The following is a 20,251-nucleotide window of genomic DNA, read 5'->3' on the forward strand; positions in this document are numbered from 1 at the left end:
TCTCTGCTATAAATCACTCCCGAATCCAACCCCTCACCAACTCACATACTATGGCAAGCCCATTCTATTCCCGAAGCTACCTAGGAAGGCTACTTGGAGACTGTTACTATGAAAGCGTATTCTGACATCATCTCTGCAACTCAATAAAGGACCTGTTTTGTTTCGTTTAATTTATCTCATATACCAAGAAGCGGCATCCTAAGTCCTCGGGGCTATAATTTCTATTCGGATAGCGCACCAACGATTATGGCAACCTTCGCGTTAGCATCGTGGGCCACAAACCTAACCTACACTAACCTTACTGCGTCTGTAGTCGATGCAGCCGTCAAGAGTATCTACAACTGGGCCGGCTGCGCTATCGGTGGCTTCGCGCAAGCTGCACCACAGATCGCGCTCAACACGTCATTATCTACAGGTTTTGGCGGGCCGCCGACGTCTAGTATCCTCGGCTTGAACGGCTCAGTAAACGGAAATGAGTTGGGGTTCGGGATAGAACCGGGGTTTGCGGACGCGCAAGTCGCCGCATTTGTCAACGGCATCGCGTCGCACGTTGATGACTACGATGACACACATCTTGCGAGTATTATCCACCCTACAGGGGTGGTGGCTAGTGCGTTATTTGCCATCGCTGAAGCTGAGTCCCGATCTCAGGGGGACGGAAATCGCGCGGCGGGAGTAGTGTCTGGCACGGACTTCCTAACCGCTTTCGTCGCCGGCATCGAGGCTGAGCTTAAGCTTGGATTATCGGTCTACCCAGAACACTACGACGTAGGGTGGCACATTACAAGCACGACAGGTTCTGTCGGCGCGGCTGTCGCAGTTGGCAAGCTACTAGGGCTGGATACCGAGCACCTTCAGCACGCGATAGGAATCGCTTCTACACAAGTCATCGGGATGCAGGCGTTCTTCGGCTCAATGACCAAGTCGTTCCACATCGGGCGCGCGACGCAAGGGGGCATGCTAGCCGCGCTCCTAGCACAGAAGGGATATACAAGTTCACTCACAGCCCTAGAAGATAAATACGGCTGGTTACATGTAGTCAGCACGCGCGAGAATGCATCGGCCAACTTCGAGCAACTAGGAAAGGGAACTTGGGAGATCGAGAGGAACACGTTCAAGCCGTTTCCATGCGGCATCGTCATGCATCCTACTATCGATGGGTGCATCCAACTACATAACCAAATACTAGACGAGGGAAAGTCGATTGAATCGATTAAGAGCATCAACCTGCGCGTAAATCCGGAAGTACTGGTACTCACTGGTCAGACAGACCCGCAGACAGGGCTTGAAGGCAAGTTCAGCATATACCACGCCGCCGCCGTTGCACTGTTATACGGCCAAGCAACTCCCGCGCAATTTACAGATCAAGTTGTACAGAACGAGACAGTCACAAGCATGCGGAAGATAGTCAATGTCACTACGGACAACACTGTAGGCGAAGACCAAGCATACACTTCCATAACCTTCGACGACAATAGCACTAAGGAAAATTACGTCGAGCACGCAATTGGCAGCTTGGAGAATCCCCTGACCGTGGAGGATCTAAAGACGAAGTTCATGGACCAAGCCTCGCGCCAAATCGGAAGTGTGAGGGCAGAGAAAGCATACAACGCTTTCACGACTATTCGTAATATAACCGATGTAGGGAAGCTAAGGTCACTATTCTAACAGTTGGCTCTAGTTATAATTGTTGCTAAATATAGTATCTTTAATGTGGTTAATGAACAAATGATAACTTACTTACCTAGGTAGGTACCTATGCTTACACGCGAGAGGTCCCGATGGGGACATGTCATGCGATATCTATTCACCCAGAATGCAAAAATGGCAATGCGGCAGCGGTGGCAACAGGAGAAGGTAGTATACTAGCCCTATAAGATCCCACCACCGTGATCAGGGACATATGCTTCATTTATCATTCCGCTGGAGCAGTCTGAAATATTCTTTTTCTCCCTTGGTGTTTTAGTTCTTAGGTGCCCATATCATATCACTTGTTTATAGACAAGTTCCAAAGAAGATAGAAAAGGCCCAACATTTAATCTGCGTGTTCAGAGCTGTCAGACCAGATTTTAACTCGCTAATTACGACACCTTCCCATCTTCGTCAATCTGTTTTTCGAAACAGTAGTTTCCAGGGAAACCTCTGAAATATTTGAAAGGAGTTGATACAAGGTCCGTTCCAAAGTTGGCCAGAAGTCGTACACCAGGTTTAGCAGCAACCATCGGAAACAAGCGACCGCAAATGTTTACGAAACATACATCTAAGATGAATTATGTTAGCTTCAAGAGACGAACATTATTGAGCCCCCAAACTACCTAACTTACCAACCACGTTTCCATTTTTGGTGAAGAAAGCCTTCCGCTCGATCGTATCGATGAAGCAGCCGATAATATCGCCAGTGCTGTATTCCCAGTCTCTATTTCGAATACGTCGGAGTCCATGCGCGTGATACAGACCGCCGTTATCTCCATGGAATCCCCACGTATTCTCATCCCAGCCCGGGATGTTTTCTTTCGGAATGTTATTATGACCGAACCCAATGCATAAACTAGAAAAGCGTATTAGATTCGTTCGTTTCGCCTAGACGATCCAACTTACCTAGTTGGCTGCCCCTGAATCACCTCCACTTCAAAACAGTATCGAGTTAAGAAAGGAACGGGGTGATCTGTGCGGGCGAGCTGTTGTTTCCCTCGTTCGGCGTCTGGAGGGTCGTCGAATAGGAGCTCGAGAGTTCCATCTTCTAAGAACTTTATTCCACCCGAACTATGAAGCATGCTCCAACAGGAAGGCCGAAGGTGTCGGGAGTCCGAGCCCAACATGGAGGCCTCGCCCTTCGGATGTAATTGGGAGGCTATAATAGTCTGTTTAAGGGACCATCCATGCTCATCTCTCTGGTCGGGATCTAACCCAAATTCCAACAGAAACTCGGCGAGAGGAATGTTATCTTTATCCCGGGCGAGGTTTAATAGTGTGTCGACTTTGGCTAATCTTCGAGGACCCCTCTTGCGGATTAGTTGTTTAGCTTGCTCTTCGACGATTGTCTCTTCCTTTTCCACAGCCCAAGCCAAAATTTTCTCGATGCCAGCTGTGGAAAGACTTGGGTTTTCATGAAGGAGGATCAAAGTGATAATTGCAGGATTGGAAATTTCCACAGCAGCATCAATGAGGGTTTTCCCGTCGTTATATTTTCCCTCGAGGTCGAATTTACCAGTCTTTATCAAAGATTCAACGGCTAGTCTATTGCCATTCTCAATGGCTGCCATTAGTGCGGAACGACCGTCTTTATCTTTAACTTCCAGGCTATTCCCAGATTTTCTCAATAGGCCGTCAATAACATCACTATCGTTGCAATATGTTGCCGCCAGATGTAATGGGGTGATGCCATCTTTATCTTGCCGTAGAGGATCGGCGCCGTATTTTAACAACTCGACTATTGAATCAATACAGCAGTCAGTCGTAGCATAGTGAAGTGCAGTTCCTCCAAGCTTGGTAGTCACATTCACATCCGCATGGCCCTCTTCGAGAAGTAGGCTAAGAATTTGAGGGCTGTCATAGGCGGCATGTAATACCTGCCAGCCATCGTTAGAGGGTATATCGACAGCCCCCTCAGCAATAAATTTCAGAACAACTTCCTTATTTCCCGAAAACGCTGCTTGGAAGTACGGGGTCTTTCCATCTTTGTCTCTGATGTCTCTCGAGGCGCCGGATCTTAAAAGAAGTTGAACAATCTCTACGTGGCCTCCGATAGCCGCGTAATGTAGTGGTACTAGGCGATCCTCCTTGTCTGCGGCATTTATATCAGGGTTATGTCGCAGAAGGGCTCGCACGATTGGTTCGCACCCCGTACGCGCAGAAAGCGACAGAAGTGTCCGACCGTCGATATCCGCCATATTTACATTATTAGCAACTTGTGGATGCGTCAGAAGATACTCGGTTACTTCCACTTGAGAATTCTCCACGGCATAGAATATAGGCGTCTTTTCTCTGTTATCGACATGTGTTAAACTTTCCGGAGCTAATTCTGTAAGACGCTTGACAGCGGTAAGATGGCCATTTTCCGCAGCGTGAGACGTTGGGGTACGACTCATATCATCTATTGAATTAAACCCGGGGATCGATTGATTGATCAGCAATTCTATAGTTCCCATATCTCCATTCCTTGCCGCCAGGTGATACATGGAGAGGCCATTTTGGTCTGAGATTGTTGCATCAGCACCACGCCTAAACAGTTCCATGACGACGTCTAGATTTTCGTTTTTTACCGCGAAGTATAAAGGAGTCCGCCTCTTTAAGTCCGTGACATTGAGTCTAGATGTACTTTTATCGAGTAGTAACTGAACGACATTGAGAATACCACGCTCAGCGGAAAAATGTAATGCTCCACGTCCTTCGGAATCGCTTGCATCAAAATCGACATTCTCCTGCAGAAGCAGCTCGATAACGCCCACATGGCCCTCTTTGGAAGCTAGCATTAAAGGGGAAAGGCCTGTGTTATCTTGGACATTCAAGTCAACACTGCCACCTTTACGAAGTAGCATAGCAACATTGTCCACATGTCCACACCCTGCTGCGGTCATCAAAGGAGACAAGCCTTTAACCTTTTTAGAACTTAAGGTGGCATCCTTGTCTAGAATCAGTTCCAAGACTCTCGGATAATGCCTGTAAATTGCTTCTGATACGGGGGAATCATGGTTATTGTTCTCTTCGCTTGGATCAGCGCCATTCTCAAGGAGTATCCTAACTATTCGGTGATCTCCTTGACGGCTAGCAATTAGTAGCGGTGTATCCTCATACAAATCTGCAATGTTAGTTGTAGCATTATTGCGAAGAAGAAGGTCGACGATATCGATTTCACCATTCTCGACGGCCTTATGTAGCGGTGTTGAGAAAAAAAGCCAACAGTAAACGTTGAGGGTAAAGCTGACTTCTCTGTGAATTCTGCAGAGCAGTTCGATAATATCATAGTAGCCATAAGAGACTGCCAAATGAATCGGCAGCCCGCCTATATACTTATTCTTCTGTCTCGACATGATTTGACGTCTAGTGAACTTTTGGCAGTTTACAAAATGCCGGACGGTTTCCAAGGAACCACTTTCAATGGCATCAAATAGAGGAATACGGCCTTTTGAATCTTGCTGAAGAATAGCAGGAGGGTCTTGTGTCTCGTCAAGGCACAACAATTCTCTTACAACTTCACTATGTCCCCCTGCAGCTGCTAAATGTAATGGCGCTGAGCCATCTTTGTTCGCCCACTCTAAAACATCGAATCCCTTAGGGTTGTGGATGCTATTGTACCGAAGCTTGTGATGGTCAAAAAGGATCTTAATGATATCAACTCTACCAGACTCAGCGGCCAAGTGCCATGCTGTGGCTGAATCGTTAGTCTTGACATCTAACCTTGGTATGCGTTGTCCTTTCATAGTAAAAAGTGAGCGAACAGATTCTGCCTGCTGCCACTTGCATGCTACGTGTAGAGGAGTAAGCCCCAGATCATCAGTTTCGTTAGGGTCGACGTCTTTCTCAAGAAGGAGTTTGATGATTTCTATGTGCCCGAACTGGCAAGCAACATGTAGTGGGGTTCGTCCATCCTCTTTACTTTTCGCTCTTGCATCTGATCCAATGTCAAGAAGCGCCGTTACCGTTGACAGGTCGCCGCTCTGACATGCATAATGGAGTGCAGTGAGACCTCGAATATCTTCAACCTGCAGGTCTTCTCTGGACTTATAGAACAGAGGAAGTAAGCTAACTTGTCCTGATCTTCCTATAACGTGCAGTGCAAATTTATTTGTAGCTCCAAATGCCAGCAATAAGCGAACGATTTCCTCATTTCCCCTCTTGATGGCTATTTCAACGGCGGTCGTCAGAAGCTCTGGATCATATTGTGACCGCTCCAGTAGGGCTTTGGTTAGATCACAGCAGCCAACTTCAACCGAGACACATAGTGGATGCCCCGAAACTAATGATAGGCCTGGAATATTCAAGTCAAAGTACAATCCAGCCCATATTTCCATCAAATGAATGTTGTTAAAGAATTTCTCGAATTGGTGCAATAAATAGAGCTTAAGATTGAAGTCGGACATCGATTCCTTCTTGCTTTCAGCATAATGATCTGGCCAGTGGCGGATAGTGTATTGTAGAAGATCGCAGTGACTACTAGTCGTTGGTAGATGAGCTAGGCCTTCGCCTTGTAATATTGAGATATATTGAAGGCATTGCCACGCAATAAAAAGATGAGGATCACAATAAGGCTGATGATATCCTGCGTTGTAATACTCATTCTGTAAGACGAAGTCTTTGAAAGACTCATACACACACAGGACTTGATTATCTTCAATTTGGATGAGATCTCCAAACCAAGTCATGATATCTCGTGCGAGGTCGATAGACATGTTGTCTTCGATACTGGTGAGGGTTCCCCTGTTCAGGTGAATTTCAGCGGCGACAGCAAGCTCAGATATATTTAGGGGCCGAAATGCACGAATTATCCAGGTCAGCGTGTTTCGTGACTTCATGGAGTGACGACCTTGGATCCGAAGTATTAATTTATGGAATAATTCATTCGTTTGAATTGGTATGAGCTGCGCCACCGATTCAATAGATAACCTCGTGAGAGGATCCGAGCGTTCAACCAAAAGTATAAGCCAGACTTTGATGACACAAACGATAGAAGATTCTGGGAGCATTTCTATGTCTCCGTTCTCTTCATACTTGCCGCGCAGTATCTCCTTAATAACATCTCTCATTGAACTCAGCCCAGAACGTCTGAGAACAAGATTGTCTGCTTCAGAGCTTACGATAGCCTCAAAATTTCGTTCTGGCTTGTCAAGAAGGATAGTATTGTGCGGCTGTCGGGAACCTTGGATTTCCAGATTTCCAGAGGTTTCAATAACCACTTTGACATTGGATAATTCACCGTCGGCCAAAGCAACGAGATCATCCAATATTTTTGTTGGTCTCTGCATTCGACGTTGATCCTGAATTAGGCAGAGAGTACATTCTTCGCCAGAAGAGCCAAGTAATGAGAAGAAGAAAACTCGAAGCCAATTTAGTCGCCATTCTGTTTCTTTCGAATAAATTTTATAGAGGGCCGATACTTGCTTGAAGAGATGAGGCCGTTGGCATAGAATCTGGTGGCAAAGTGAAGCCAGCAGTCGAGTCGAGTCTAACCGGTCATCTTCTAACGTGCATCTGAAAGACACAATGCTAGCATTCTTTAACGCTTCACGTTCTAAGAACAAATCAGGGGTGACAATTCCGGGATATCCATGGATATGTAAAGTGCCACCAGGGCGCTGTAGCCATAGCTTATAGAATTTGTGAGCTTCCAGTTGACGCAAGACATCAGAAGCGGTATTTCTTGGTTCCCATATTGCTGATCTTGCTTTGGCAGAATAGTTCCGACCAACTAAATCTGATAAGGATGCTACACACCTTACGAACGTAATACCTGGGCCTAAACTATTCATTAGCCGAAAACATCCTATGTGTTGCTTGGCTTTAGTGGAACGCCGGGGAAACACAAGTGATTTAGGTAGTGTTTATACCAACCTTTGGATTGGCGTAACCTCTCATAAATCAACTTAAAGGTTTCATCATCGTCCTTGGAGAACTTGGGAAGTTCACTATGGGGCGCATCGCGGCCAATTCTTAGTTCCTTGGGGGTATTCATGGTGGATGAGTATGGATCTAGGGCCTAGAAACATAAAGTTAGATTCCAATTCAATATTGTTCTAATATTATATGTTAACTAATTATAGATAGTGAATAGGTGGCTTACCTGCCACATTGGGGGATCGGTTACTGGTTCCGAACAGGTGCTCGCCTGTTGATAATATATGTTGATGGCCAGATACACATATTTATATGTATCGAAGGCTTCATTTATTCTCTTCAGCGTGTCTGAAGTTTTTATGATCCATGAAGTGTTGTAAGATCTGTCTCTTCCGGATATGATTAAAAGCCAATTAGCTATACTTTCCCAAGACCTCGAATTTGAGACTCGATGCGGCGTATTGAAGAATACTAGAAGTGAAGTATTCCCAGCAACGAGATGATACTTGCTACATCTCATCGCAATGGAAAGAACCTAATAGAGGATAGGATGGGTCGTCAATACTGGAGTTCATATTAAGTACCTATATAAAGAAAGTACAAGCCATATAAGATTCATATCAAAATATAAATACGGACTTACCTCCTTCACTATTAAGCCACCGATATCTTGAGCAATGAATACGATAGGTCCAGCCTGAAATGAATATATCATCAGCAGGGTTGATAGTTTAACTACTACTACAAATACTCACATTTTCCTTGGGCAACAGGCTCAATAACTGATCAAGCAGCATATTTGCCAACTTTCTAAGGTCGGCAATCGAAATACCCTCATCAAAGCGTTCACAGTGGTAATTAAACGCCATCACACTATAGCAATGTATGTGGTCTGGGAGGAACGACGTCAGCCATGATGCCTGATCTTTGTCCCGCTCGCAAGTCCAGCTCAAGCCTTGGGCTTCAATATCTCCAATCCCGTGAATTGCTATAACACTGTTTATCAAATGAGCACTGTTATATGCAGGGATACAGGCGCTCGCTTACTTGTACGCCGAAGAATTTGATATCTGAGGTCCCCGTATCAGACGCAAGCCATCAACTGTAAAAAGTTCACCTAGAAAGTTAAACATAATTTGCCCAACTTGGTAGCTTATACATGGGCCAAAGAATAGGATTATTATTAAATTTCTGTGAACGATTGGAGTAGATATAAAATTATTCAAGGATTCTCCATGTAACAATCAGAGATTTATCCGATATCCGATCTTTTCATGGAATTCGTAGACATAACTTCATCGATCTCAAATATTTCTATGAGCGGTTTTTTAGCCAATAAAATCTAAAATTTAATAGTATGTAGGCCGAGTAGTAGGTCCTTAAATGTGGTAACAGCAGCTTGCAGATCCATTCTATTACATTTGACCAGGATACGTTACATTAGCAGGAATAAATAGGCATTTTGTGGTCTATTAACAGTCCACAAAATAGGGGCTGGACTAATGAATTAACATTGTAAAATAGCTTAAGCCCATCTAAACACTGCCTACCTAGGTACCTAGGTAGGTATAAATAATGCACTCGATTCACTAATCAAGCTGTATCATAATTTAGTTACAACTTTCCAACAACTTTTCATAATTAGCAAAGCGAACTTCAAGTTCCTACATCATGTCTCAAACTCGGCAAATCAACAAAACTATCAAGACCCTGTCCTTGGAAAATTATGTCCCCGACGGAGGTCAAGTAAGGGACGATATAGCACCTAAGCTTGGAACTATTACTCGATCTGAGTTTGAAGTTGAGTTTCAACTTATCTACGAGGTTCACGGGGACTACAATAAGGGCGATAAAGACAATGCCAGCCTTTTAGTCATCAGGATCCTTCCAAAAGCTCACAATCATACCCGGCAGTTCGGTTGGTTCAAGGTCACTCTAACTATTGCCCAAGATTGGACAGATAGCAGTAAGGAATCAGAAGATGACGAAAGCATTCCACTTATTGAGTCAATCGAGCCTGCATCCCGTGGTACCCAATTTGTTGATGTTTTCACAACCAATGAAACTCCAGAACGTGCAGTAAAGGGAAGCATACAAGCCCAAATATATGGAGCTACAGCAGGTTTAGAGGGTTCCAACACATCAAAGTCTGAGTTCAAAACGCACCATCTACTTAAAGTAAAGTCAGGTACGCAGCGCACCGTTAAGGCATTGTCGAGGAAGAAGGTTAATAGAGTATGGTGGACACTCGAAGCAGCCAAAAAAGAAGATGGGATCGGTGATAGCTTCACAGTGGCCTTACTAATTAAACGCCCCAGAGGATCCAAGTTTCGCCTCGAAGCTCATACAGACGGGGAGATCGGCACGTTCAAAGAAAAGGTCAAGTACGTGGCAACCGGTTTTTGGAGTAAGAACGAAGACAAGCTTCTAGACATATTCGGTCCGGCAGGGAATATAAAGGACCAGAAAATTCCTAAAGACATCGATGTGCATAATCTGCACGCTGCCTCGACAGAAAATATAATGCAGAGGATCGAAGAAGTCGGGTTACATCTCCCAGAACAAAGGCGACCAGTAAGATTTGAAGAAGGTATGATAACCTTGTCAGTCACCCCCTCCTCCAAGATTCGCTAACAGGTATGTATGACTAGAAATCACGACTATCAACTCCGAATTGGAAGATTGTGGACCCCTGGATATGCAGACTGCCCTAGAGCCTGTCGAGGTAAGTAGCAACAGTGACAGGGATAACGACATAAGCCACGTTGCTACAAAAGAAACTGGTACAGAAAAGTCTGGGTATCAGCGCATTCGAGAATCCAAAGGCTCGTTGTTAGGCGAGAATCCACCAATGACAACACCATTCTCAATAGCTCGGGTAGAGCGCCTTCATAAAATGGCAGCATTGTATGAACGTCTTGCAGAACTGCACCGAGAAGAAGCTAGGGAGCACCTCATGGATGCAGAAAGAGCCTATATTGACAAGGTAGAGAAGCAGGCTTGATAAAAAACCAATCTTACTGGCTGGTGTGGTAGTCCATAGAAGGTGGGGGGATCAATTTCCAGTAACAACTTGCGATATTGTTGCATTTTCTATAATACCCGATAGCCGCCTAGCTTCCCCCGTCTATGTTTACATCTCGCCGTCTTAGATACCTTTTCCTTGGCAACGAGAGCCTGACAGTGATCTTGTAGATATTATAAAAAATTGGTTATCACGAAGAATTCAGATTCTCGCAACGGCTTCCACGTAAATCAAGCATTAGGTACCTAATCAAGTTTCTCAGAGACGTTAGATACCATGGCCTCCCATCACTCCCGTGCCTACGGCAGTCAGTATAGTAATAAAAAGGGACCAGGAACAAATCGAAAGGCAACGACGCAGACTCGGACGCAGACCACAGATCCGGAGTATCTTGAGGATCCAAAAGTTACGGTACAGGAACTTTTGCAGATGGTCAAGGGTATGGGAGAGGGATGGGGTGATTCTACATCTACGGACCCTATAAAGGGTTATATCACAAGTAAGGCCTCCTTTGGCACCGAAGGAGATAAATCCCTTCTGCGACTTATTAAACATACAAACAAGAACTCGGATTCTCCCGAAAGCATATGGGCAGATGATACTGGACGATTATTACTCATTTGGATGCTAAAGGATCCGCAACTAGCACAGCTTTTCGTCAAGCAGCCAGAAGAGAGCTCCAGCGGTGAAGATGAACTATCTGGGAGGTTGCCCATTCATTTTGCCATTGAGAATAAGGCATACTACTTCCTAGCATGCCTTTTCAAGATCTGCTATGATTTCAAGCTAGGTCAAGGCCTATTAAATCAAAACTTCGACCAAGAGCCAGATCGAATATTCGAGTATGCTGAGGGGCCCTCAAAAATGAACTGTATTCATTTTGCAATGAAGAGCTGTTTGCCGTTTGCACCCTTCATGGTCGCTGTTTGCTCCGCCAAAGCGCTCACACAGATAGATAGCGAAGGTTATACCCCATTGCACCGAGCTATGAATATGGTGATGGCGAATACGGAGTGCTTAATCCCGCCACAACCGGCCATGAATCCAGGAGAAGAGAACAGCCCTCTACCCCATTGGGACAATAAGTTCACACCACCGCATGTTTTAGAGGAAATAGAACGGAGGAAGGATGCCGACAATATTCTCCGGGACATCTTAACTACTACCAACAATAAAGGGAGATCGCCGTATCAAGAAAACCTAGACAAATACAGATATTATAAAGGCCCTTGTGGGGAGTTCCAATTCAAGAGAAGCTTCAAGACACTCATTTTCCAGAAGATAAGAGGAATTCCAAATGTCAGTAAGGCGTTATACGGTACATCCGGAAATGGTAAGCGTATAAGCCATTCAAACGCCTACGATGCATGCAATAATATCTAACTTACTTCGCAGTTAAGGAACTTTGCTTAGATATGTCCGACTTCAACCAGTCATCCCATAACTTTGAGAAATTTGTCGAGAAGTTGACTAGCATTGATGACGAGGATGAGGGGGTGGATCTAGAAGACGATAGTACACTACAGTTCGAAGACACACTCTTCTTCGTTCATCTGCCAGATCTGAATTATGTAAAACAACCTTGCCCCCATGAAACTCTGCGAATGTTGTTCGAATGGCTGAGGGATAAGAAGCACGTCGAGGTTATTAGAAAGCTCACCATACCAGACAATACAATAAATCCTATGAATCCAGTCTTCTTCGAACAGCATATTCTAGATAAATTCGAAATACAGGCCCTCGATTGGCGAACGTTGGATATGAACCTGGATATCTTAACTGGAAGCACTAGTATGGAAAATACACTGGATTTTCAAGCCAACACATTGCCAATCCCTCAAACACGACTGTCGCTGAGGGAGCTCACTCTGTACTCAAGCGGAAATTGGAGTGTTCTTTATCATTGGATCAGCAAGGATGGTTTAGCAAAAGTCGCAAATGTGAGTACCAAGCTCTTAATAGTAGATTATGTTATTAATATAATATTCCCGGAAAATAGCTACAGAAAGTACGAATTGAGATTGTACACCTAGATCTTGCTGATGTAGGTGATTATAAATATTGAAATCCCCATTGCTTTAACTAAACTATGAATCGAACACCAGGGAGTACATGACAAGAACATCCATGAGCGTCACCGAAACCTCTCTGAGCTGTACAAGAGCCTTTTAGAGAGCTATCACCTTCAAAACAAGACACAATACGAGAGTAACATGAACATAAATTTCAACTATAAATTGGATGTGAGGTTGAACGCAAAATGGCACTATCCTCCCCCATCCCAAGAGCCGGAAGAACCTACTACACGCGTACCAATGTATGTCTCAATGTAATAGGATCCGAAAAGTATCAACTGAGGGCTAACGACGATGTACTTACCCAGGCACCAATTCACAGGACAATTAGGTCCTTGCCAAAAGTTCCTTGATGAATTGAAAGGGGAGTCCAGATCTCCCACCTACAATGCAATCAGAAGCAGCGAGAATAGATTATCCAATATTAGCAACCAACAGGCCTCGGAAGGCAATGAAGATTTCTCGTGGTGTATTGAGAACTTTCACAAGTACACATCTGCGCCGGCGAGGGATAGGCCAGACAAGAGAATCAAAGTAGCTATAATTGACAACGGGGCCGATAGGATCAGATCGAGTATAGGAGAAATGATTGCTAAAGGTGTTTCATACGTTACTGCGGATTTGTTTGGATCGGATAAGCCACTCCCTTGGTGGATGGTGTCCGATGCTCATGGGACACAAATGGCATCGCTGATCGGCCAGATCAATCCTTACTGTCGCCTATACATTGCTCGCGTTGGCAAAGGACGTAGCGACATAGATCCCAAAAACGCAGCAAAGGTAAGTAAGGTACCTAATATTAAAGGCTAGCCACTTATTTCAGCTTCTCGACAACGCATAGAGCTCTTAGACATGAGCAAATTACTAACTTCATACGTCTTCATCATAGGCGGTCAAATGGGCTCTCGATCAAAAGGTTGATATAATATCTATGAGCTGGACTACGAAGAAGGATGAGCCCGAACTTGAAAGTGCCATATCGGAGGCAGCAAATAGCACAGAGGGACGTGCAACCCTCATGTTTTGTTCGACAGCCGATGAAGGGCTATATTCAGATGCCGTCTACCCTGCTGACTACGAGAGGCACGTTGTGAGGGTAAGTGCAACGGATCAGTGGGGACATCTCACAGCAAGGACACACGGTTCAAAAGCTGTCAATATCCAGATACCAGGAGAGAACACTGAGGCAGTTGGTCCCGCATACATTGGTTCTGTCCTTCCGACTGTATCGGGTTCATCCGTTGCTACCGCCCTTGCGGCAGGCATCGCTTCCTTGGCCCTTCTTCTCCTTCGCACATACAATAAGGATTTAAAAGACAAAGACATTCAGCCTTTCTACCAGAAGCAAAACATCATGAAGATCTTCAACAAGATGGATGCAGATAAGGGAGGCCTTCAGCTATCCAAACTGTTTCCTCGCGAGACCACAAACGAGCATAACACCCACAAGACAATGAGAGAGAATTGGAACATCCACCATTTAGAGAAGCTGCCGGGTTGTTTATAGATAGAACACCAAGCTAGCCTAGATAGTTTGAAAACCAGTTCTTTTCTTTATGTCATTACTGTACGGGATAAGAATGAGCGAATCCATATTTAACTAACCTAGCAAAAATCCTTCTACTGTGAAATTCCAGAATACACGGACTTATTATGACTGGGAGTCCGATGCATTAATGTACTCAGTGACCTCATTAAAGGCAGAAGGCCTCCATTTGGAAGGATTTTTAGTGGAACCGATATGTACGATCGTGATCGTAGGACCGGGAGTGTTGTCTCTAGGATGTGGCTCACTATGATCAGCCCAGACAAGGGAATCCAATCTGCGAAACATTCGAAATCGCTCTGCGCGAATTCGCTCGGCTTCATCTGGTTTCTTTATATGTAATAAGAAGCTCTCAAGTTGGAATAGAGATTCAAGGATGAAATCGCGAGAGCCAGTAAGTCTTGCTACAAACACCGAGTTCCTATAAAAGTTCTCGGCCTGACGGAAGTCCCTTTTGATGCATTTGATATACCCAAGCCAGACACAACGAAAGGATTCATCCCTAGCCGCCAGGGAACTAGGACTTAGGCAAGATAAAGCTTCTTCGGCTTTGTCCAGGAATCCTTGATTCAAATTCAATTTGCAAGTCGCTAATGCATGCTCCAATTTAAGCAAACCGAGTAAGGACCAGTCAGCAAAATTGTCGCGGATCTTAGACAAGTGGTATTGGAGACTTTGCAATTGAACTCTAGGATCCTTCTCCCTTTCTACGGCGTCGAAATATTTGAGATATGTCTCGATAGTTAAGGGGTGAGTCGATCCTAGCCGCGTACCATATTCTGATACACAAAGTGCTAAGACACGCTCCGTGGCATCCCGCTGTTCGATGTAAGGGATTGATACGAAACTTCTCCAGAACCTCGCGAGCGGACTGTTCTGACCATAGATTTCCATGCTGAGATCCTGACAAAATTGAAGTAGTAAACCGCGTACCTCTTCGCGCCCGATTCGATTTAAATGAGTAGCAGTTGATAGTATTTTGGGTATGAGAATTGGCGGAGGATTCCTAAATACCCTCGACAGCATTGAAAATGGGGTATCGAGAGCTTTCCTAACTGCACCTGGCTGTGCTTGACGAGACACTGATAGGCCTGCGGTTACGCACCTATCAAGTAGTGAACTTAAGAGTCCTGAAGGTCCACATCGGCCATGGGTATTCCAACAATGGGTATCTGACCAAGACCAGAAGCCCGTCTCAAAAGATTTGTCCAAGTAAATATGAAGCGCCCGAAACATATCCTCGGGGAAAGAGGAAAGTGGGCTACGCCGTCCTACCGGGGTTGGACATTTTGGCCGTGGCGAAAGACGTTTATGACTTGACATAGACGAACCTAAAGGAGGGGTTCGGCAAGTCACGTCTCGAATTGCTTCCGGGCTGGGCGCTGCCCCGGCCTCGAGCTTCGCGAAGACGGAGGGGTTTCGAGACAGATACAACTGAAGGCTACCATGGTCTACCTCTCGGCTCCTAATATAAAACGTAGATGGTTTGTGCGCTTTATCGCGATGCTTCTTTAGATAGAGTATCTGAAGGACCTCATCAAATCGGAGGTTTTTGAATGCACCCCATGCTGCAAGTTTCTTCTTATACATGGGAACACTATCTAATATTAGCTAAACCGTCTAGTCCCGTCAAGTAAGTCCATACGTAGAGTAAAATTCATGGTGCTCCTCCATATACGACTTGACCTCTTCGAGGGTCTTATCTTGGTCAAGGTACAATTTCGTGATAACATCTTGTAATCGAGCCCAATCTTGAGTCGTAGTATGGTGCGAGTCTGGTGTATCCATATTTCATAATGACTAAGTCCGAATCAAAATGTTCAAATCCAGAGGCCTCCGACAAAAGACTACCCATAGTTTTCCCGCTGATTTATACTATGCGTTCGAAACCAAGGCGAGGCTTAAGGCATCAGCAACATACGGTACGAGCACATCCGTAAGGCGGGATCGCATTACATCTCGCCTCGATGCTGATTGGTTAGGCGAACAAGGGTTTAGCCAATGACGGTAAAGGTTACCTGCAAGATCCTCTCTAGAGGAGCCATATGGGCTGAAAGAAGGTCGGTGGGGGCTCAAAGGCAGCTGAAAAAGAGCCGGGGTTCGGATAACTAATATCTCCATTGGGTACTTGAATGCTTCGGAAATCTGAAGTACACCTCTATTCCTAGGATTCCTAGGAACCACGATCCATTTCTGACAACTGGCACGCTGGCTGAAGTCTCATCAACCCGACTTCGGTAATTACAGGGCCGTCAAAAAGTATCATGTGCCTTCACGAGCTCGTTGCCGCTCGCTGCTTTTTGATAGTGGGCGATGATTAGTGGGCGATGATCATGTTGCTGGTCCAACAGAATACGGTAGGCATCTGGCAACATTGTGCGAGCTAAGACATCCATAAAAGGTCCGGTAGAGAGATCTAGATTGAGTCTTATACACGGATAATCAAGTAGTACTGAATTCCGTGTATGTGATTGTGAGAAGAAAGCGTAAGAAGAGGTGGGGCCGAAGTCTTGGAGGTTTTGGAGGTTTTGGAGGGTTGGGGATGTGGGGCAAGTTGTAATTATGTACTTCGTACCTACTTGGTACATAGGTACATTAGGTACATGTAGTGGGGTTATGTGGGTGTTACTTTTAATGTAACTTCCATGATTGGCTCTCTTTAATTGACAGTCGCGCTCCACCCATTAAGACGCGTTTTCCTTAGTAAAGTCGCGTCGCCCAAAATTCCATAATGTGACGAAAAGTCTCCATGTAAACCTTCACGATCTAGCATTGATACCCCATAACATATGCTATATGCTATATGCTATATGCTATACGCCATACGCCATACGCTATATGCTGTTTAAGATCTGTAACCCGTCACGATGTTGAGGCAAGATATTAATCGTATAGACCCCAAAAGACGAAATGTCGTCGACCACCGCAAGAAACAATTTGCCGAGCCTACCTATAAGGAAACTCAATATCCTCATCGTCTGAATTTTTACGAGACGCCCCCGACGGCAGATATCACCTTGGAGCAATTTGAGCAATGGGCTATCGACAGGCTTCGGGGTATGAATCAAGTCTGTTAGGTACTTTTGTAAATCTACATGATAAACTGACGACGGCACCATCATAGTCCTCGCCGAACTGGAAACATGCTCATTCCGCAATAAATCCCCTGCCGAGACCGCCGCACATATGAAGCCGTTGCTCGAAAAATACCTCCCACTCGATTCTAACTCATCTTCTTCATCCAAGCTCTCGGCTGAGAGGCAGAAAGACCATTACAGCCATTTCATCCTCCGACTTGCATTCGCATCAACCGAGGACCTACGCCGAAGATTTAGTCGCGTCGAGACAACGCTCTTCCGTCTACGATTGGCCGAGGACAGTGCGCGCGAGCGAAATGCCTTTATACAGGGTTTGAACTTGGATTGGGAACCTGTAGCCGAAAGCGAGAGGAACAAGTACTTTGACGAATTAACGGCGACCATTGGCTCTAGAAAGGGGGACGAAGAGACAGCTTGGTATAAAGTTGATTGGGAGCGTGTACCCGATTTGGTTGAAACTAGGAGGGTATTATTAAAGGCCGGCAAAGCCTATGTTCCTTCAAAAGAGCTACCAAGTATGGTCACTGCTGAGTTTACGAAGAGACTAGACCGATCGCTAGAGGTAAGTCTTCTCTCAGACGAGATGTGTGCCTAGGTAGGTTAACCTAAGTTGTTACAGCTTACGGCGCGTGCACTGCCACGTCTTGACGAAGACGATCGACTTACACCGATCCTCGATCACCTCTCCAAGAATTTCGTCACCCCTGATGCGGCCTATACCAGCACCAGTTCTGCCGTCCCCGGCGCCGAAATCACGGCGCGGAATGTCGATAATCTATCCTCTCATTTCCCTCTATGTATGCAGCACCTTCACCGATCGCTGCGCCGGGATGCGCATTTGAAACATTTTGGCCGTCTACAATACACGCTTTTCTTAAAGGGTATCGGCTTGAACTTAGAAGAATGTCTAATCTTCTGGCGCACTTCCTTCCACAAGATCACAGACGATACTTTCAATAAGGAGTACAGATACAACGTAAGACACACATATGGCGACGTCGGTGGGGATTCAAATAGGCGCGCGGGTGGCTACTCGCCGTTCTCGTGCCAGAAGATTTTAACGGAACACCCACCTGGCCCTGGAGAAGCCCACGGGTGCCCATATCGGCATTTCAACCTAGAGAATCTAACTTCCCTACTCCAACAAGTAGGTGTCTCTGACCGGTCTGTCTTACAAGGAGTCAAGGAAGATAAAGAAAATCAGAAATTCCACATGGCTTGTAATCGGTAAGTCTGCCCAATTCTGTGGCATTGTGAAGCATTGGACCCAGATTAATTAATTGGTGTAGTGTGTTCGAATACGTGCATAAGAATGAACTCAAGAAGGCTAAAGATGAGGGCATTATGACCGTTGCCCAGCTCGAGACGATCGTCCATCCAAACAAGTATTTCGAGAGGAGTTACTTGTTAAAGAATCTGGAAAAGTCCAATAATGGGGACGATGTCAAAATGGAGGGATTCTAGTTGATGTGTATATTCCTTCATGGCACTAGCGTTATATGATTTGATTGGGATGGAACGTATGCATTATTCACGAATTTCCCTCAGGGCCACGTTGGGTGCGCAAGAAACTCGGATGGGGCGTTGTGGTGTTTTTCGATAGTAGGGCACAATTCGATAATGTTTCACTGCGTCCATTACATGGCAGAAAGCCACGGGCTGATATACATATGCATATCAATGAATGAAGATAATAGTCTATGCAATGACTATTTCCTGACGAGATTTAAGACATCGGACATCAACAGGTCACACTACAGCTAATAAACGCCAATTCAGCTTGTACAACAATCAAACCTCGAGGCTTGTTGATATTAGATACACAGTCGAGTATACCGCTCAAAAAAGCATATATGGCGTGCATATTGTGGCAGCTATGAAGTGACAGACCCTTAATTCTGTCTAGGATCCAGGGTCGACATTGGGTACATATTCCCCGGTTGTAGATAGACGAGGCTCTAGAACACCGAACTATATTACCGGAAAACAGGATGTATCAACTAAGGTACCTAATGCAAAGGATCGCCAGGTACGCCTTCCGATAAGCTGGTCAAGGGTTGAGTCCTGTCGGCTCACGCAGGCGTTGGTATGGTGGACTACGAGGTGATATAACATGCTATACTACCTAGAGTAATATCGTGATTAAATGCAGGTCGAAGAGCGATTTAACAAAATATGTAGGTAGGTACCTAGGTAAGTATAAAATCAGGATGACTGCTGCATGCATGTTCTCGGTTGCATCTCCTCCCTGCAGTCATCAATACACGAACATTCCTCTAAGCCGGGTGGTGGATATAGAAAGGGGACTGTAGACACCCGTGTGTGTCCGGGAGGAAAGACACGGCGTTACGGAGCTTACCCTCCTATATTCTACACCCGACTGAGCCGAACCCCGAGGGTGGTGGAACGATCCCTCGGCATAGCCCATCCGCAATATGTATGTACGTAGAAAACGTTAAATACCTAAAGTGGCTTACTCGAGGATTACAGACCGGTCAGGATTAAGGCATCCTTCCCTATGCCACATACATGAATTATACGCTTACTAAATAAACAGCGGTCTAAGCGTCTACGTACGCTGTACGTGTACAGAAATCATATCACGCGCATACCATACGTAGGTAGCCTAGTAAAATAATATATTAAATAAAATGACTCAGTTGTCTGCGCACGGTCTTAACGGGCACGCAGTCAACTCAGAGACGGGCAATGAGAAACCCCTTATTCGGAAAATACCAACCCGGACGGCATCCCATGATAGAAACGGAAGACTCGGCACCAAGGCTTAGCGGCCAAGTCTGACCTTGCGGTGAAGCCAACAAAGGCTGTGGGCTCCACGAAAATTATCTCCGAAGTCGCGAGGGTCCTTAAACCTTTGTGTGGTGGACTGGATTGGGTTCTATCTTCGGCGAGGCTGATCCAGCAATAACCTTGGGAAGGCAATTTTGGGTTTGTC

General features: G+C 45.3%; 6 protein-coding genes across 6 annotated transcripts; 4 read left to right on the top strand and 2 right to left on the bottom strand.

Moving 5' to 3' along the window:
- The first annotated feature begins 137 nt into the window (after positions 1-137).
- F4813DRAFT_32070 (2-methylcitrate dehydratase PrpD) lies at positions 138-2,319 on the top strand. The gene has a single exon (XM_049240989.1). The coding sequence runs from the start codon at positions 247-249 to the stop codon at positions 1,666-1,668; it is 1,422 nt and encodes a 473-aa protein (XP_049100835.1). The 5' UTR covers positions 138-246; the 3' UTR covers positions 1,669-2,319.
- A 4,776-nt stretch (positions 2,320-7,095) lies between these two features.
- F4813DRAFT_32075 (uncharacterized protein) lies at positions 7,096-8,793 on the bottom strand. Its single transcript, XM_049240990.1, has 7 exons — positions 8,599-8,793; positions 8,307-8,547; positions 8,195-8,248; positions 7,778-8,086; positions 7,549-7,693; positions 7,432-7,453; positions 7,096-7,304 (listed from the first exon to the last, which is right to left on the bottom strand). The coding sequence occupies exons 1-7, from the start codon at positions 8,682-8,684 to the stop codon at positions 7,229-7,231; spliced, it is 933 nt and encodes a 310-aa protein (XP_049100836.1). The 5' UTR covers positions 8,685-8,793; the 3' UTR covers positions 7,096-7,228.
- A 282-nt stretch (positions 8,794-9,075) lies between these two features.
- F4813DRAFT_32127 (uncharacterized protein) lies at positions 9,076-10,704 on the top strand. Its single transcript, XM_049241000.1, has 3 exons — positions 9,076-10,141; positions 10,203-10,492; positions 10,550-10,704. The coding sequence occupies exons 1-3, from the start codon at positions 9,223-9,225 to the stop codon at positions 10,553-10,555; spliced, it is 1,215 nt and encodes a 404-aa protein (XP_049100837.1). The 5' UTR covers positions 9,076-9,222; the 3' UTR covers positions 10,556-10,704.
- Positions 10,705-10,852: 148 nt separating this feature from the next.
- F4813DRAFT_388133 (uncharacterized protein) lies at positions 10,853-14,158 on the top strand (the record flags this gene model as incomplete). The annotated part of the gene is made up of 6 exons (XM_049246654.1): positions 10,853-11,909; positions 11,972-12,516; positions 12,576-12,620; positions 12,682-12,893; positions 12,960-13,431; positions 13,541-14,158. The coding sequence occupies 6 exons, from the start codon at positions 10,853-10,855 to the stop codon at positions 14,156-14,158; spliced, it is 2,949 nt and encodes a 982-aa protein (XP_049100838.1).
- A 72-nt stretch (positions 14,159-14,230) lies between these two features.
- F4813DRAFT_32108 (uncharacterized protein) lies at positions 14,231-16,217 on the bottom strand. Its single transcript, XM_049240997.1, has 2 exons — positions 15,843-16,217; positions 14,231-15,794 (listed from the first exon to the last, which is right to left on the bottom strand). Exons 1-2 carry the CDS (start codon positions 15,983-15,985, stop codon positions 14,303-14,305), a joined length of 1,635 nt encoding a protein of 544 aa, XP_049100839.1. The 5' UTR covers positions 15,986-16,217; the 3' UTR covers positions 14,231-14,302.
- Positions 16,218-16,877: 660 nt separating this feature from the next.
- F4813DRAFT_354993 (DNA primase, large subunit) lies at positions 16,878-19,445 on the top strand. The gene is made up of 4 exons (XM_049242814.1): positions 16,878-17,254; positions 17,322-17,857; positions 17,915-18,522; positions 18,585-19,445. The coding sequence occupies exons 1-4, from the start codon at positions 17,065-17,067 to the stop codon at positions 18,757-18,759; spliced, it is 1,509 nt and encodes a 502-aa protein (XP_049100840.1). The 5' UTR covers positions 16,878-17,064; the 3' UTR covers positions 18,760-19,445.
- Positions 19,446-20,251: the final 806 nt, after the last annotated feature.

Source organism: Daldinia decipiens (genome assembly GCF_022478715.1).
Source record: "Daldinia decipiens strain CBS 113046 unplaced genomic scaffold F4813scaffold_11, whole genome shotgun sequence".
Classification (NCBI taxonomy): Eukaryota; Fungi; Ascomycota; class Sordariomycetes; order Xylariales; family Hypoxylaceae; genus Daldinia; species Daldinia decipiens.

Coding starts and splice junctions, on each gene's coding strand:
- F4813DRAFT_32108 (XM_049240997.1), bottom strand. CDS start 15,985: ATGGATACACCAGACTCGCACCATACTACGACTCAAGATTGGGCTCGA. Junction 15,795..15,842: donor CACCATGAATTTTACTCTAC/GTATGGACTTAC, acceptor AATATTAGATAG/TGTTCCCATGTATAAGAAGA.
- F4813DRAFT_32127 (XM_049241000.1), top strand. CDS start 9,223: ATGTCTCAAACTCGGCAAATCAACAAAACTATCAAGACCCTGTCCTTG. Junction 10,142..10,202: donor ACCAGTAAGATTTGAAGAAG/GTATGATAACCT, acceptor ATGTATGACTAG/AAATCACGACTATCAACTCC.
- F4813DRAFT_32075 (XM_049240990.1), bottom strand. CDS start 8,684: ATGTTTAACTTTCTAGGTGAACTTTTTACAGTTGATGGCTTGCGTCTG. Junction 8,087..8,194: donor GTGGCTTAATAGTGAAGGAG/GTAAGTCCGTAT, acceptor ATCCTCTATTAG/GTTCTTTCCATTGCGATGAG. Junction 7,694..7,777: donor CCGATCCCCCAATGTGGCAG/GTAAGCCACCTA, acceptor TTATGTTTCTAG/GCCCTAGATCCATACTCATC.
- F4813DRAFT_32070 (XM_049240989.1), top strand. CDS start 247: ATGGCAACCTTCGCGTTAGCATCGTGGGCCACAAACCTAACCTACACT.
- F4813DRAFT_354993 (XM_049242814.1), top strand. CDS start 17,065: ATGTTGAGGCAAGATATTAATCGTATAGACCCCAAAAGACGAAATGTC. Junction 17,858..17,914: donor GACTAGACCGATCGCTAGAG/GTAAGTCTTCTC, acceptor AAGTTGTTACAG/CTTACGGCGCGTGCACTGCC. Junction 18,523..18,584: donor TTCCACATGGCTTGTAATCG/GTAAGTCTGCCC, acceptor TAATTGGTGTAG/TGTGTTCGAATACGTGCATA.